This window comes from Struthio camelus, chromosome 11 (assembly GCF_040807025.1).
Source record: "Struthio camelus isolate bStrCam1 chromosome 11, bStrCam1.hap1, whole genome shotgun sequence".
NCBI lineage: Eukaryota > Metazoa > Chordata > Aves > Struthioniformes > Struthionidae > Struthio > Struthio camelus.
In genome coordinates, this window is record NC_090952.1 from 13,478,986 (window position 1) to 13,491,879 (window position 12,894).

Sequence of the window (12,894 nt, forward strand, 5' to 3'; positions counted from 1 at the left end):
CAGCCTCTCAGAGCCTCTCAGGGAGGTGTGGGGCAGAAGGAACAGCACCGAGGCAGTGTGCGGCACTCTGCATGCACCTCCAGGCCCCTGGGAGCAGCTGGGCAGCACCTAGAGCAGCTGCTGGGCTGCTCTGACATGCTGGAGCGTAAAATCTCCTTGTGTGGGTTGGGAAGCACCGAGCCCAGAGTGCCTCCTTCTCCTGCAGCCTGCAGAGGAGGCTGCCACACGTTGGGAATGTCCAGGTAGATTTCCCCCTCAGTGCCCCGTCATGATCCCTAGGTGCGAGGCTCGGACGTTAAGATGGACATGGCACGGTCAGGAGATGACAAGACATCATGGGTCCCTGCTCGCTGCGAGGACCTGACTCTGGGTGCACAAGTATGGATAGCACCGAGAGGAGCCTGGGGCCCTGCTGGGCAGTCTTTGATGTAATTTTCTCTGCATAAAACACCTCTTAGCTGCTGGATGCATAAAAGAAGTTTTCATCCCATGTCGGTGCTCTAGGGCTGATGCCATTTCAACTAGGTACTGAGCTTCCCTGGAGCTAGGGACTAAAAACAGTCAAAAGAAAAAAAAAAGTTAAAATTATTCCCAGTAAGCCTTGAAATCAAATGGCAACAGACCTCTTGCTGTCCAGGTGCTCCAGCGTACAAAAATATGGAACTTTTCTGTGGCTTGAAAACCAAACGGGCACAGGTGCCTTGCGCTGAGCAGCAGAAACGTTGCTGGCCGAGGGCCGTCCGTCCAGCGCCGATGCCCTCCCGTCGCGGTGCGGGGTGGGCGAACGCCGTGGTCCGGTCTCCCTCTAGCGGCTCGCTCCGCGGCTCTGGCAGCCCAAGGAGAAAGAGGGCTCCGGGAGCCCGGCAGAACTCGGGGGTCCCTGGAGGTGAGGGCTTCCGGAGCTGCGCCCGCGGCAGCCGGCGTGCCGGGGTCTCTGCGGCGCAGAGCACCGCCGGGCCCGCAGCCGGCGCGTGGGAGGGGAGTCGGACGACAGGGAAACTGGGCAGGTCACCGCAACGAGCTGTCAGTTTGCTGACTCTAGCAGAGGCTTTTAAGCATTTCTGTTAATAGGTTTCAAACATAACCACCATTAGTCCTTCTGCAAAGAGAAAGTCTTCATTATGCAAATTCTCATCTTAACGCTTTATTCATGTGCTTCCTGGCAAGCTTTCCTTTAATCTCAAGAGCAAGATTGCTTGGAATTACCATATACCCTTGTTAATTGCATTAAAAAAATACAGCAGAGGTTGTTTTTGCCATAATCAAGAGTGATTTTGATTAGTACTTCTGGAAATCAAAATGCTTTACTGAAAATGGAGAACGAGGACAGCAGCATTGCATAGTCCCCAGCAAGAAGATGGGGCTATCCCAGTAAGGGCAGCTATCCCAGCACGAGCTCTGGCAGCTGCATCCTGCTGCTCTCAGTCGCGTTGTGCACCAGCCTGTGCTGATGTGCCCAGCGGTGCAAGCCCGTCAGTCGCACTACAGCGCGGGAGGAGCACTGGCGGTAGTGGCGCTGTCATACGTTTCTTCCCTGCTTTGCTTCCAGGCAGACCTTTCCTTGCGTGGGAGGAGGTTGGGACCCTGCTCTCCCCGCGTGGCCGTCTTGCGCGAAGGGGCAGCATCCTCCCATCATTTATATCCCCGGGAGTCTGTATTCCCTGGCAGCTTGCGGAAAGCGGGATCCGGATTCTGGCACAACCCAGCAGGTGAACATCCAGGGGAAGTTAACAGTTTCCTTTCCAAGGCAGGAAATTTCAGGGGGAAAGCTGTGTTGAAGAGAGAGCCTTGGCAGCTCTTTGGAGAGAAGTTCAGCTCCTCTGAGGTTGTCGTTTCTGGCAGCGCTGCTCTTGGAGCTGCCCTCACGGACCGAACGTGACACCCCAGCTCTGGGGAGATCTGCTGTGCCCCTCGCATGGGTAGTGCTGTGCTCCGGGCTCGGGAGCCAGCGAGCACTGGGCACCCCGGCAGGATAAAGTCGCCGTGCGCAGGCGCTGCAAGCATCAGAGAAACACGGAGCTGCTCTCCTGCCGGGCACAAGCCCTGCGTGAGGACCCGCTGGCCCCGCGGAGGGATGAACCTGCTTTCTCAGCCCAGTGCCAGCCTGCTGCTCCTTTTCTTTACCCTTGTCTTTACATTCAGACTTCAAACTGACAGGCCCAAGTGGGTGCGAGCGTGGACGCTGGTGTCCGTCCGAGCCGGGCTGCAGGCAGGAGAGCTGCCCGTGAAGTCAGACACCTTACTCAGTAAAAACAAATGGGCCCAGGAAACACACGGAGCCTGGGAGGTATGTTTTTAGAAGAGATCTCTTCCCATTAATTTTAAAGCAAAATCCACATGGACCGGGGTGCACACCCAGAGAAACCCCCCAAAGCCAAGCGCAGGATGCTGAATATCGCAGGTCCCGCAGAAGGACGGGGCGTTGCGGAGTGGGGACTGCGACCTGTCATGCAGAGGTATCCTAGGTATTAGATAAGACGTGGGTGGCAGGAGCACAAAGAATTTCAAAGGGTTGGAGCCCAGGTGCAAGGCGCTGCCCGTGCCGGTCCCTACAGCATCATCCTCACAAGTGTGAGATACTTAATCGCAGCATCTGGTGCGCTGTGCACAGCATGGGTAAAAAACAGCCTCGGGGAGGGCACTCTCCCCACCGATCCTTGGAGTTTTGTCTTTGCTGAGACAGTGGGAAAATTTGTCCTAACAGCGGAGTCCAGCAGGTAGCACGGCAGTGACGCTAGCACAATGCAGACCTCCATGCCAGCTCCACCACGCTTGAGCATCCTGGACAGTGGCTGAATCAGCAGTGTTTTCACCCAGACAGTGCAAGCCCACTCTGCTCTGCCCAGAGCCACAGCTCAAAACCCTCCATCCTCACCTTCCTCTGCTGGGTGCCACAGCTGGAGGGCAAGGGCTTTTGCACTCTCTGACTCAGTACCTAAATTAAGAGGTGGGTCACTGGGGAGATACTGGTGCTTTCACCACTGCTTGGCACAAGCTTTCCTCCTTCCCTCCCATCCACTGACTGGCGCATTACACCTGAGTTAGGTGCATAAACTCAGGCAACTTGAATTACTCTCGCCTGCCCTAGTATCTGCTTTGCATTCTCCCTTAATATCCTGGGCTGTCAGTCTAGTACCTTCACAAGCTCTACATTCCCAAGGAAGCAAGACACATATATACTTGCACAGAGAGATATGTAGGCTTGCACTAGAAATGGAATACCTCTCCTAATATTGCATGCGGCCTAACAATGTACTAGGTGTGAATTATGATACTATAATTCGAGCTTTGTCAAACAGTGGGGCTTAATTAGAATATATATATAATTGTGAAGACTAAAAAGCTGACGAGTACAATTGCACATTTGAGCTGCCTGCTACAGAAAATAATGAGGAAAGAATACATTAAGGCACAAAAAAATCCTCTACCTTCAAAGAGCAGTTAGCTCTGATTAAAAATATATCTAGCAAAGCAAGGGAATTCAGAGAGAAGCCTCGAAGCCTACAATGCTCTCTGCCATAATTCTCACCTTTCTGTTTTATAGCCTCCGTCAGGGCAGCTGCAGGCTTGGCTGCAGCTTTCCCCCCTCAACTCTCAGAGCGGTGGAATTTGGGGGATTAATGTTACATACCACTAGGTGTCCTGGCTCCGTTTCTTTTGATTGCCGCTTCAAGAAAAATATGGAAAATGCCTCCTGTTCGTCTGTTTTTCTTCCCCACCATAAACTGTATGGTCTCCTGGATGCTCCAGAGCCAGCCAAATGTACAGCATGTGGAAAACAACCTTGACGCAGTGACCGCAGAGCACAGGAGTGCTTCACATAGCTCACTGGTTCATCCTGCATGGAGAACCGTTATGTGGAGTAAAGTGTAAGTGTCATCCCGTGTACGATTCTCTCCGGACTGGATTGCCAGCTCCAGCTGGTGGCCCAACCGACCACACATCTCCGCGGTTGCTAGTCACCCTTCTTGGCCAAGAGCGGAGCTAAGAGACTCCACCGCTGCCACCTGCCAGCTCCCCAGCATTGGATGTACTTCAGATGCACAGGCTACAGAGTCTGCTATGTACTTGTTTCGTTACGCGAGTCATTGGTCAGACCCCCTCCGTGCCCAGTTTGGTAGGAACGGTACAAAAGCGGCCCAGTCCAGTCAGGCCGACGTCCAGGCATTAGCATCTATCACTTACCTGGTGGAAGGGCTCCGATGGAAGAAGGGCAGATCTGTAGGAGCTACAATATGGATAAACAGGGTTTCAATAGTCTCCACCTAACACTAGACAATTGGAGTTTGTCTCTTTTTTGGTTTTTAAATAAATAAATAAATGAGAAGTCAGCACTCGTAAAGGAAACTCCTCATTGGGTTTGTCTTCAGTGCAGCAGAGGAGTACAGAAACCCCAAAGCCTCCTCTGGACATAATAGCTACCTCGCTATAGGCTTCAGAAGAAAGGCCATGAGGCCAGAGGGCAAGTCCCTGTTCTTCTCTTTCCTATTGCAAGGCCTGTACTGCGGATAAATGAAGCAAGAAGATAACTGGGCACATATTCAGGAGCCCTGAAGGAGCCGTGTGAAACCCTTCCGCAGGAACAGGTAGTGCTTGGCCAGCAATGATGACTTACTTCACTTTTCAGCTGGCCCTTAGCACTGGGGTTTCAGTCCAAACATCCAGAGACAAGAATCCTTCCAAGTACTTGATACAAGGACAAAGGTAGAAAGGAAACCCAAACCATCGTCTAGTAATAAACCCCCATAAAGGTCTAGTACTGCTCGCCAATATTGAATAATCAATGAAGAATGTTTTCCTGAGCCTTTCATATATCTGTGGTTTTGTAGTCCTATAACGGGTTGTAGGCAGCTTGGGTATATCCTGAGGGGGAAATGAAATGTGAGCGCCTGCACTAACTTGGATGTTTAGCATGCATTAAAGACAGACATTTCTAAAACTTAGCAACAGGCTGTGTTGTGATCTATAATATGCAGAAACGAGCCTTAGCTTTGCTCAAAGAGTATAAACGAGCCTTACTATAAAGATACTGTGTGGTATATACGGCTTCTTATCAGAGGATGGGTGTTACCAGCCTGGGAAGACCAACTCTGTGGCGGCTGGCGAGCTAGAGGGGCTGCGGCACCTGGAAGCAGCGATTTGCCGTGAGACAGAGCGGGGAATAGATCAGGGGCTGCTCAATATCAGTTCCCTGCTACAAATGCCCAACAGAGCTGCCTCCTCTACAAGTGTGCTTACAAGGTAAACGTGCCCACCGAGTATGTTGTTTGGATTTTAAGCATCTGGCTGTGAAGCGCCAAGTTCGTTACTGCTTCATAACTTAATACAAGAGTGAGGAGAGGAGTGTTCAGTTCTCCTCTGTCAGAGTGAGCGTGCAAGTTGTACGTCTTTGATAGCGGTACTTGGTTATTGATCCATAAAAGGGGTAATATCTCTATAACACTATTTGCATGAAATAAAGATGTTGTCAGCTTCAATTAACTAGCAATCTATTATTAATCCTTGCCAACACCTGGGGAATTCCTTGGTTTAAATTGCCCTGGAAATTGATCTCTCGCGATTTGCCTTGGGTAGCAGTAAGAAAGCCCGGTGAAATGGGTTGTGCCAAATACTGTAATTTGTAGGTAAGGTTTTAGTGGGAAATTAAACGTATCAACACTTTTCCTCATCTGCATGGAAACCTGGCCTGGGACAAAGGGCGACCCAATCCAAACAGCAGCTTGACTTCACGTTTGGCATTGAGCAGCCTCAGTGCAAGACAAGGCTGAGATACTGCTGCGTTGTTCACTAGCCTCCGTTTACACTTATCCAAATTTCTCCTGTCTGCAAAACAAAGTTCACCCGGGAGGTCCCTCCCCTCTTGTTAGCCTGGTAGAAATCTGGCACTAGGAGCCACAGCGCTTCTGGTCAGTGCTGGATTTCCCCCCCAGGAGTGCCCGCGCAATGCAGGACACGCTGTTTTACGTGGGCTCCCGTGAGTACAGGGGCGGAGCGCGTTGAAACCTTCCCAGCTCCGGCCCTGCTCTTAGGCAGCTGTGGGTTTGGAGGGGGGGGTTTGGAAGAGGCAGTCTCTTCCCTCTCCGGCCGCATCCTCCGTTGGCAGGAGTAGTTGCACGAGGAGGCTCAGGCCTGGGGCTTGCGAGCGTGGGATTTCTTCTTTCCTGCGCAGGACTCGGGGAGCGGCAGCGTAACGGCAGGTTATGTTACTACTAGCATATTAATGCCCTGGGAAGAGCTGCCAAGGGGAGCTGCCATTCTGCGTGAGTAGGTGCGAGCGTCGTTCAGTGGCTCGCTCTGGTTAATCACAGCACCTGCCTGCGTCCCCGCTCTCCACAGAAACGGGCAAAGCCGGGAGGCGGGAGCGCTCGCTTTCGCACCGCGCACGCGTCCCGTGACGGCTCGCGCGCCGGCCGCACGTGCCCTGTGGCTCCTGTCATCCCGAACAGCTCCGTTCGGCACAGCCTAGCGTGGGAGTAGGGGCCGTGGCGCGAAATCCTGTCATTTTTCAAGGGAGAGCTCTGCTTGCATCAAGGATGGTGTCGGCAGTCGCTGCAGACGCTCCCCACGCTTGCCCCGCGCGGCGAGCACCGCGGGACCCGCGGGCACGAGGGCCGGCCTGCGGGGGACGCGGGACCCCGCCGGGCACTCGCGGCCTTCCCAGCTCAGCAAGCCTCGGCGCACGCACGGGGATTTCTAGGTGCAGTCACCAACCGCAATCGCGACGGCGCTCCCGGGCGCTCCGAGCAGGCTTTTCTGCCCCTACGAGACAGGCCTGGTTGCAGCCAGTCCAAGTCTGCTTCTGGCGGACCAGAAGAGCCCGGCGGTGCCAGGGACGATCGCGACCGTGCTTTCGAAAGCAAACTGCACACATCTGCTACTGCGGTCCAGTCTAACCGCGCGGCGGACGAGCCCCCGTCTCCCTCTGACAGCGCGTTTCAGCAGTGGCGTTGCCCTATGCAGGGAGTAAAACACAGCGCGGATCTGCTAATTGCATAACCTTGGGGTACAGCAAATCAGCGCCCTTACCGTTATGTAATCACTGAGAACAGAAAGAGGGAGAGGAGAGGGAAGGGAAGGCTCTTGGCATACAAATGTGAGTGCTGGTATTACCACCGTATTCCTCCTGTCGGTTAATTTTGCACTTACTGCAAACCGCAGGGTGAGAAGGAACTGCAATGAGATGTGGCGACACCGCGTTGTCACTGAGGAGGAGTTGTAGCACTTCTCCCTTCTGACCCTCATCACGCCAGAGACAGGCAGTGGTTTTCCCCTTCTGCCTTTTTTTTTTCCAAATGCAGTTTGAAATAGAAAAACAAGAATGACAGAGCCCCACTGATTGCCGCAAGTTGAAGAAAGGCTGGGGGAGAAGCAGCCCCGCTGGGAAGGGGTGCCAGCGCCGGGCGCCTCTCCGCGAGCCGGCAGCCTGCTCCGGCGGTGCACCTCGTAATCCTGCTGCTTCTCGTGCGCTGCCAGCGCCACAGAGCCGGTCCTGTCGCGCAGTGCAGATATTTCACAGTAATAAGGCCCCAGAGGGGAATATTTTGGCGAAGGCAGGGGAGGGAGCGGAGTCACATGCGCGGGAGGTTCGGGATGCTGAGCATTACTCTTTGCAGTAGGTCTCTAAACGAGGGGTTCGTCAGTACATCTTGCTTCATGGATTCAGCATGGTGACTGGCTCCACCTGCAACGGGACGCTCGCCTTGCACCACTGCTTCCTCCAGGCTCACACAGGGAAGCATCTGAATGCTCCATCTCAATGAGAAATTCGGCTGAGGGCTGGTATCCCTCTTACACCCCGCCGCAGCTCCACGCTGAGCGCTGCGCCGCCCGAGAGGGGAGCACCCAGTAACTTCCGCACCGGGCACCCTGCCCTTAAACCAGCTCATGTTTGCTGACTTTACATTCAAATAGACGGTAAATGAAACAAGGTGTGATGTGCAAATACCTGAAACTGGAGCTGAATGTCTTGTAATACTCAGTGGCCACTCTCTGTAGAAGTTTTTCACTGCAATGCTGATACCTGCTTTCTGATGGACTAGTGCCTTTGCATTGTTATTGTCCCTGTCAGTAAAGCTTTAAATTTATTCATGAAGCAAGCTGGAGCTCAGGTGGCAAGAGCTAAATCCGTTTAGCAGTAGGAATAAGAGGAAAGCCATTTTAATGTTCTCTTGCAGTGCTGCAGTACTTAGCAAACCCAAAGGATATTAATTACTCAGCATGCTCTGAGATGTAAAAGCATGAATTTATCAAGACAAATACATTCAGAACTAGGGTAAGTCAACAGTAATTAACATGATGCAAAAAAAGTCAGAGAAAGGAAGGATTAGATGGTCCTATCGCATCAGAGCACCATCTAGTTTAGAGTCATCCCTGGGATATCATAAAGTGATTGGAGTTGTTGTAAGGCATCTTTAACAATAAATTTGCCGTCTGTTTGTCAGGTGTATTCCTTGGCTCTGGGTATGTTCCTAGTGTACGTTACCAAGACAGTGGTTCAGGCGGTCTCTGAAAAATTAAGTTGTCTGTTTGGCAGCCAGCCTCAGAATTTTAATATGAAATCTTTGATGTTGGAATGCACTTTCAGAGAAGAGGTGCGTGGGGTTTTTTTGTTTTTTCACTGAATTTGTCTGTGCTGTTCCAATATTTTCATGGTGTTTAGCAAACATATAATCGTGAGCACAGCCACAGATGAGTGGCAGCTAGAGAAATGAATTGGTAGCTCTGCTTGACAAATTTAAGTGTAGCATGTGTTTTTATACCACATCCATTAGGGCAGACAAATGGAAAATCCAGAGATGACTGCTCTGCAATTTAACAGTCTTAGCGTTCTGAGAAAGCTGATGTCTTCGTCAGCACTGATGATGGGTCAGGTTTAGAAAAAAGCAAAAACCCTCTAAAAACTAAAGCAAATTGAGCAAACAAGTCTAGCCATGCTGTATTTAAGGGCAACTTACTTTGCGTGAAGCAAGTAAAACCAATGCTGATTCTTTATCTCCAGGTCATGGGGATGACCTAAATGACTTTAACCTGGAAGATGCTCTGTATGGTCTCACCACCAAACGACGTAAGTCAAATATATTTATACTTTTAAAGAGGAGAAAAACCAGTAGTAATTAAGAGATACAATTATTCTTTGAGATTGTATGCAAATAGAGGGTGGCGGAGGGTTACAGATACCTCATCGTCTCTACCAGGATGGACTCAGTTTCCATACTTGGCACCTGCTGGAATTAGCAATATTCCTGTAGAAGTTGCTTGCATTGGGCTCCTTTGTTTTTTGATTTTGGTTAGCAAATTGCAGAGTTATAGTGTTATTTTGACATGACCACAGCACTGAACACATCTCTGCGGGCTCTTGACTGCTTGCACGCGTAAGTAACATCTAGTAACAAATATTCCCAATTTTGCGTGGAAGTTAATGCATACCACTTTTCTCTTTCAGCTGGTGAGGGCCGGGTTGGGGGTTATTTATGAGATTCATGCACCGAGTCGTGCCTGCCTTGTCCTCACTGCCAGGGTGCAGGACTCCCGCGTTTGCAGAGCCCCGGACGTGCCTGCCTCCCAGGAGCGTCCTCAGAGCCGCCCAGTCTGGCAGCCTTAACAAGTGCTCTGACTCGCCCAGCAGCCTCCCGTTCCCAGTGCCAGCGATCCACTGGGCACAGAAAGAAGTCTGAAGAGGGAAAGCACCTTCCTTTTGCAGATTAAGTTTCTCTCACGCTCCCAAATCCCCTCCGGAGAGGCGCTGAGCCGTCAGGCCCACTGCAACCGGGGGAAAATCAAACAGCATGCTTGGCTGTTGCTTTCGTTTGCTTATTTTCAACTGTAACCTGCCAGTTAAAGGAAACTCATTTCCAAGGGAGATACCTTATTTCTGGCACTCTGATGTTTAATATTTGGCTTTGAAAGATGCAGTTGTATGTAAATCAAGGCCAGGCTGTGTCACAGAGGGAGTAAAGGTGCCTGTTAGAGCTTGGCCCCGGGGCCTGTCTAAGGGCAGGGGTCCTATCAGTTTTACACCACCCTGGTTGCATTAAATTTGGTGGAGCACCAAAAGTGAGATAATCCAACTAACAGTTTTTTACTGCGGATAAGCGCATCAGAGCAGCTGATGGGAGGAGACACTTGCCTCTCCCTCCCTTCAGAGCACTTGCAGCATTTCTCCTCTGAACTCTGACGTCTCCTTTCATAAACTGAGTTCAAAGCTCATCTGCATCTAGTCATTTAACCAGCTTAAATTTCTGGTTGTGGCCATGGAGAGACACTGCAGTGGAGCGGGTTGCATGTCATGTTCATTTTATCAGTGGTATGGTAGGTGCATTTCTTAGTGCTTCAAAACACCAGGCCAAAGCTACAGGCGATGTGCCTAAGTGCCCTGACATTGCCAGGGCTCTGCAGCTTTACCCTGGTGGAGGATTTGGCCCAGCAGGTTGCAGAGTAGGCTCCTTTGTCACTAGTAGGCTTCACAGACCCTTTCTAAAAACACCGGGTTACAGCCAGCCTCTGGCCAAAGCTGTGTCCAGGAGTGAGCACCCGGGGCACCGAGCCTGGAAAACGTCCCACCGCCTGCACTGCCCCAGCAGTCCCACTCACAGCCCCCAGCGACCGTCCCGTCCTGTCTCCCGTGCCTCTGCAGGGTGACACAAGCAAGCCCTCCCCGCACCCTCGTCCTAAAAGCAGTGCCCAGCCCTGCAGAGAGCTCTGCAAAGAGATTCACTTCAGCGAAAGCTATAAGAGGGTTTTGAAACCTCTTGCTTTACAGTCTAACAACAGAGAGATAATTGTGCTACGTTACATTGGAATTTACATGGAATAAAACATCAAGTTTTTCACTTCAGGCCTTCCATGACATGGCGGGTTAAAGACATCCTCATAGTAGGAGGGTGACAGATCATGAGGTGTTAAGACTTGGTCGCTGCTCGATCGGATGCTGACCTAGGATTGCATATTGCAAGTCCTTTGCTTATAGTACACAGGGAGATTGGTCTGAAGTGCATAACCACCACTTCTAAGCATAGAGAAGCTGGAGCTTCTCCAGGCTGGAGTCCTGGCAGCACAGGAGGGGGAAAGGCAATGCTTTCCTCACAGCTTCGCTTGAACGCTATACCCATCTCCAGAGCTGATTATACCAATACCAGAATGAAACCAAATGAAGGATCTGGAGACCAGTCAAATCATAGCAATGCACTGGAAATGAAGCACTCCAGCATTCAGAGACACCGGTGGAAATTAATGAGAGTAGAGTAGCCAGAACTCTTGCTCATAATTTATTCATATACTTGGTAATGCCATCTGCTATTAATAGATAGTGGTTTGCAGGGGAGGGGAGAGGAAAAAAAAAAAAAAGAGGCCCCCCAATGGCAGATCATAGCTTGCTTTAGCACAGGAACAGCCACAGGAGCTGGGATCTGAGCATTAGGATGTCACCGAAATTCCTGCCCCTGAGGGGGAACACCCTTTACGTCATGCAGCGCAGGAAATCATTGTACACTTAGATAAGGGACTAGGCAGGGAACAACAAAACATTGACTGCGCAATGTTATTTTATCCACCCTTCTGCACAGCACCCGTCCTGTGCTGTGTACAGCTCTTGTCTGGAGTCTTAATTTGAAGTGGCTTCTCACGGGCCTCTGCCTTCTGCTCAACGCTGGCCCACACAGAGGCAGCATTCGCCCCCAACTACAACTCTGCCCCCACAGACGCTTGCCTTGGCGCGCACAGGGAGACCAGCCCTTGCACCGAGGCTGCGGTGTGCTCAGGGTCGCACACCTGTGGCTTTTACAGCTTTGGGCTCCAAGGAGTTTGCAAACACAGAACCAGGAGAGTTCAGAGCATCAGATCAGGCTTACATGCTGCTTGGCTCCTGCTGAAGGGCTGTGGCCTTTAGCTGGGGGATCCTCTATGTTTTAAGGCTTATAGACATGTTGGCCAGGAGTCTTTGCCACTTATTTTCGAACAGAAGCAAGATTCCCGGGTGATACCCCTGACTAATGTTTTTCCCTCCTCTGTTCTACCGCAGCGACTCCCAAGGCGCCCCGGAAGCCGGCAGGCGGGACAGGTGAGACATGCTTAGCTGCCTATCATTTAGCAAAATGCTGGGTTCGTTTCCCGTACGGGTCGGAGCAGCGCGAGCTGCCCTGCTGGCTGCGTCCACGAAGCGGGGAGCTACTGCACGAGCAGGGACAGCGAGGACTGGAGCTTCACCCTCGCCACGCCAGCACAGGGAGCCGCCTGGGCTCGCAGGGGCTCCTCTTTGCGGATTTGAAGCAACGCCCCAGAGCCAGGCGCTCAGCGTAGCACCGAGCAGCGCACGGCTGATAAAGGGGGTGAGATCTGTCCTGCGCTCTGCCCCAGATATCAGTGTGCTGTTGAACCAGCATGCGCATGGGCACTTGCAGAAGCTCAGGCTCTGGGGTGGAAACCTTTGCTTGCCCATGTGAATGCCCTAGACAAGCTGCAGGAATGAGGCTTAAAGCACCTTTCCCTTGCATTTCCAGTATGCTGGAAGCTGGTTCGCAAGCAGCGAACTGCTGTGCAGCTGGACTGCTTCAGCTGGTTGAGCTGCATTAGCTTCATCTGTCCACACCACCTCTCCAAACGCATCTCCTCTCACTCTTTCCAACAAAACTAGCACATTGCAGGGAAACTTGCTTTGCTGAAGCAAGTAGAGCTCCAGTATTGCAGGGGCAAGGACAAGACGTTACAGAGTACGGCCTGGGAGCTTGCTGACCACCTGCACTTGTGTTCACGTGAATAAGTGAGTAGGCAGATGGTGCAAGGGGAAGGAAAGCATAGCAGTACTTGAGAGTGCAGGCTTGAGGCCGAGATGCTTCTGGTTTGGCCGTAAGCAAATTCAGACCAGCTGCTTTACCTTCTTGAGCCTGAGCTACTCTCTTC

General features: G+C 51.7%; 1 protein-coding gene across 1 annotated transcript in view; it reads left to right on the forward strand.

Annotated features, from left to right (window-relative positions):
• The window catches only part of CD99L2 (CD99 molecule like 2), a 43,224-nt gene that overhangs the window by 13,963 nt on the left and 16,367 nt on the right, over positions 1-12,894 (forward strand). The window contains exons 2-3 of the mRNA XM_068957577.1: positions 8,999-9,064; positions 12,017-12,055. Coding sequence (XP_068813678.1) covers positions 8,999-9,064; positions 12,017-12,055 — 105 coding nt within the window. The remainder of the gene's footprint in view (positions 1-8,998; positions 9,065-12,016; positions 12,056-12,894) is intronic.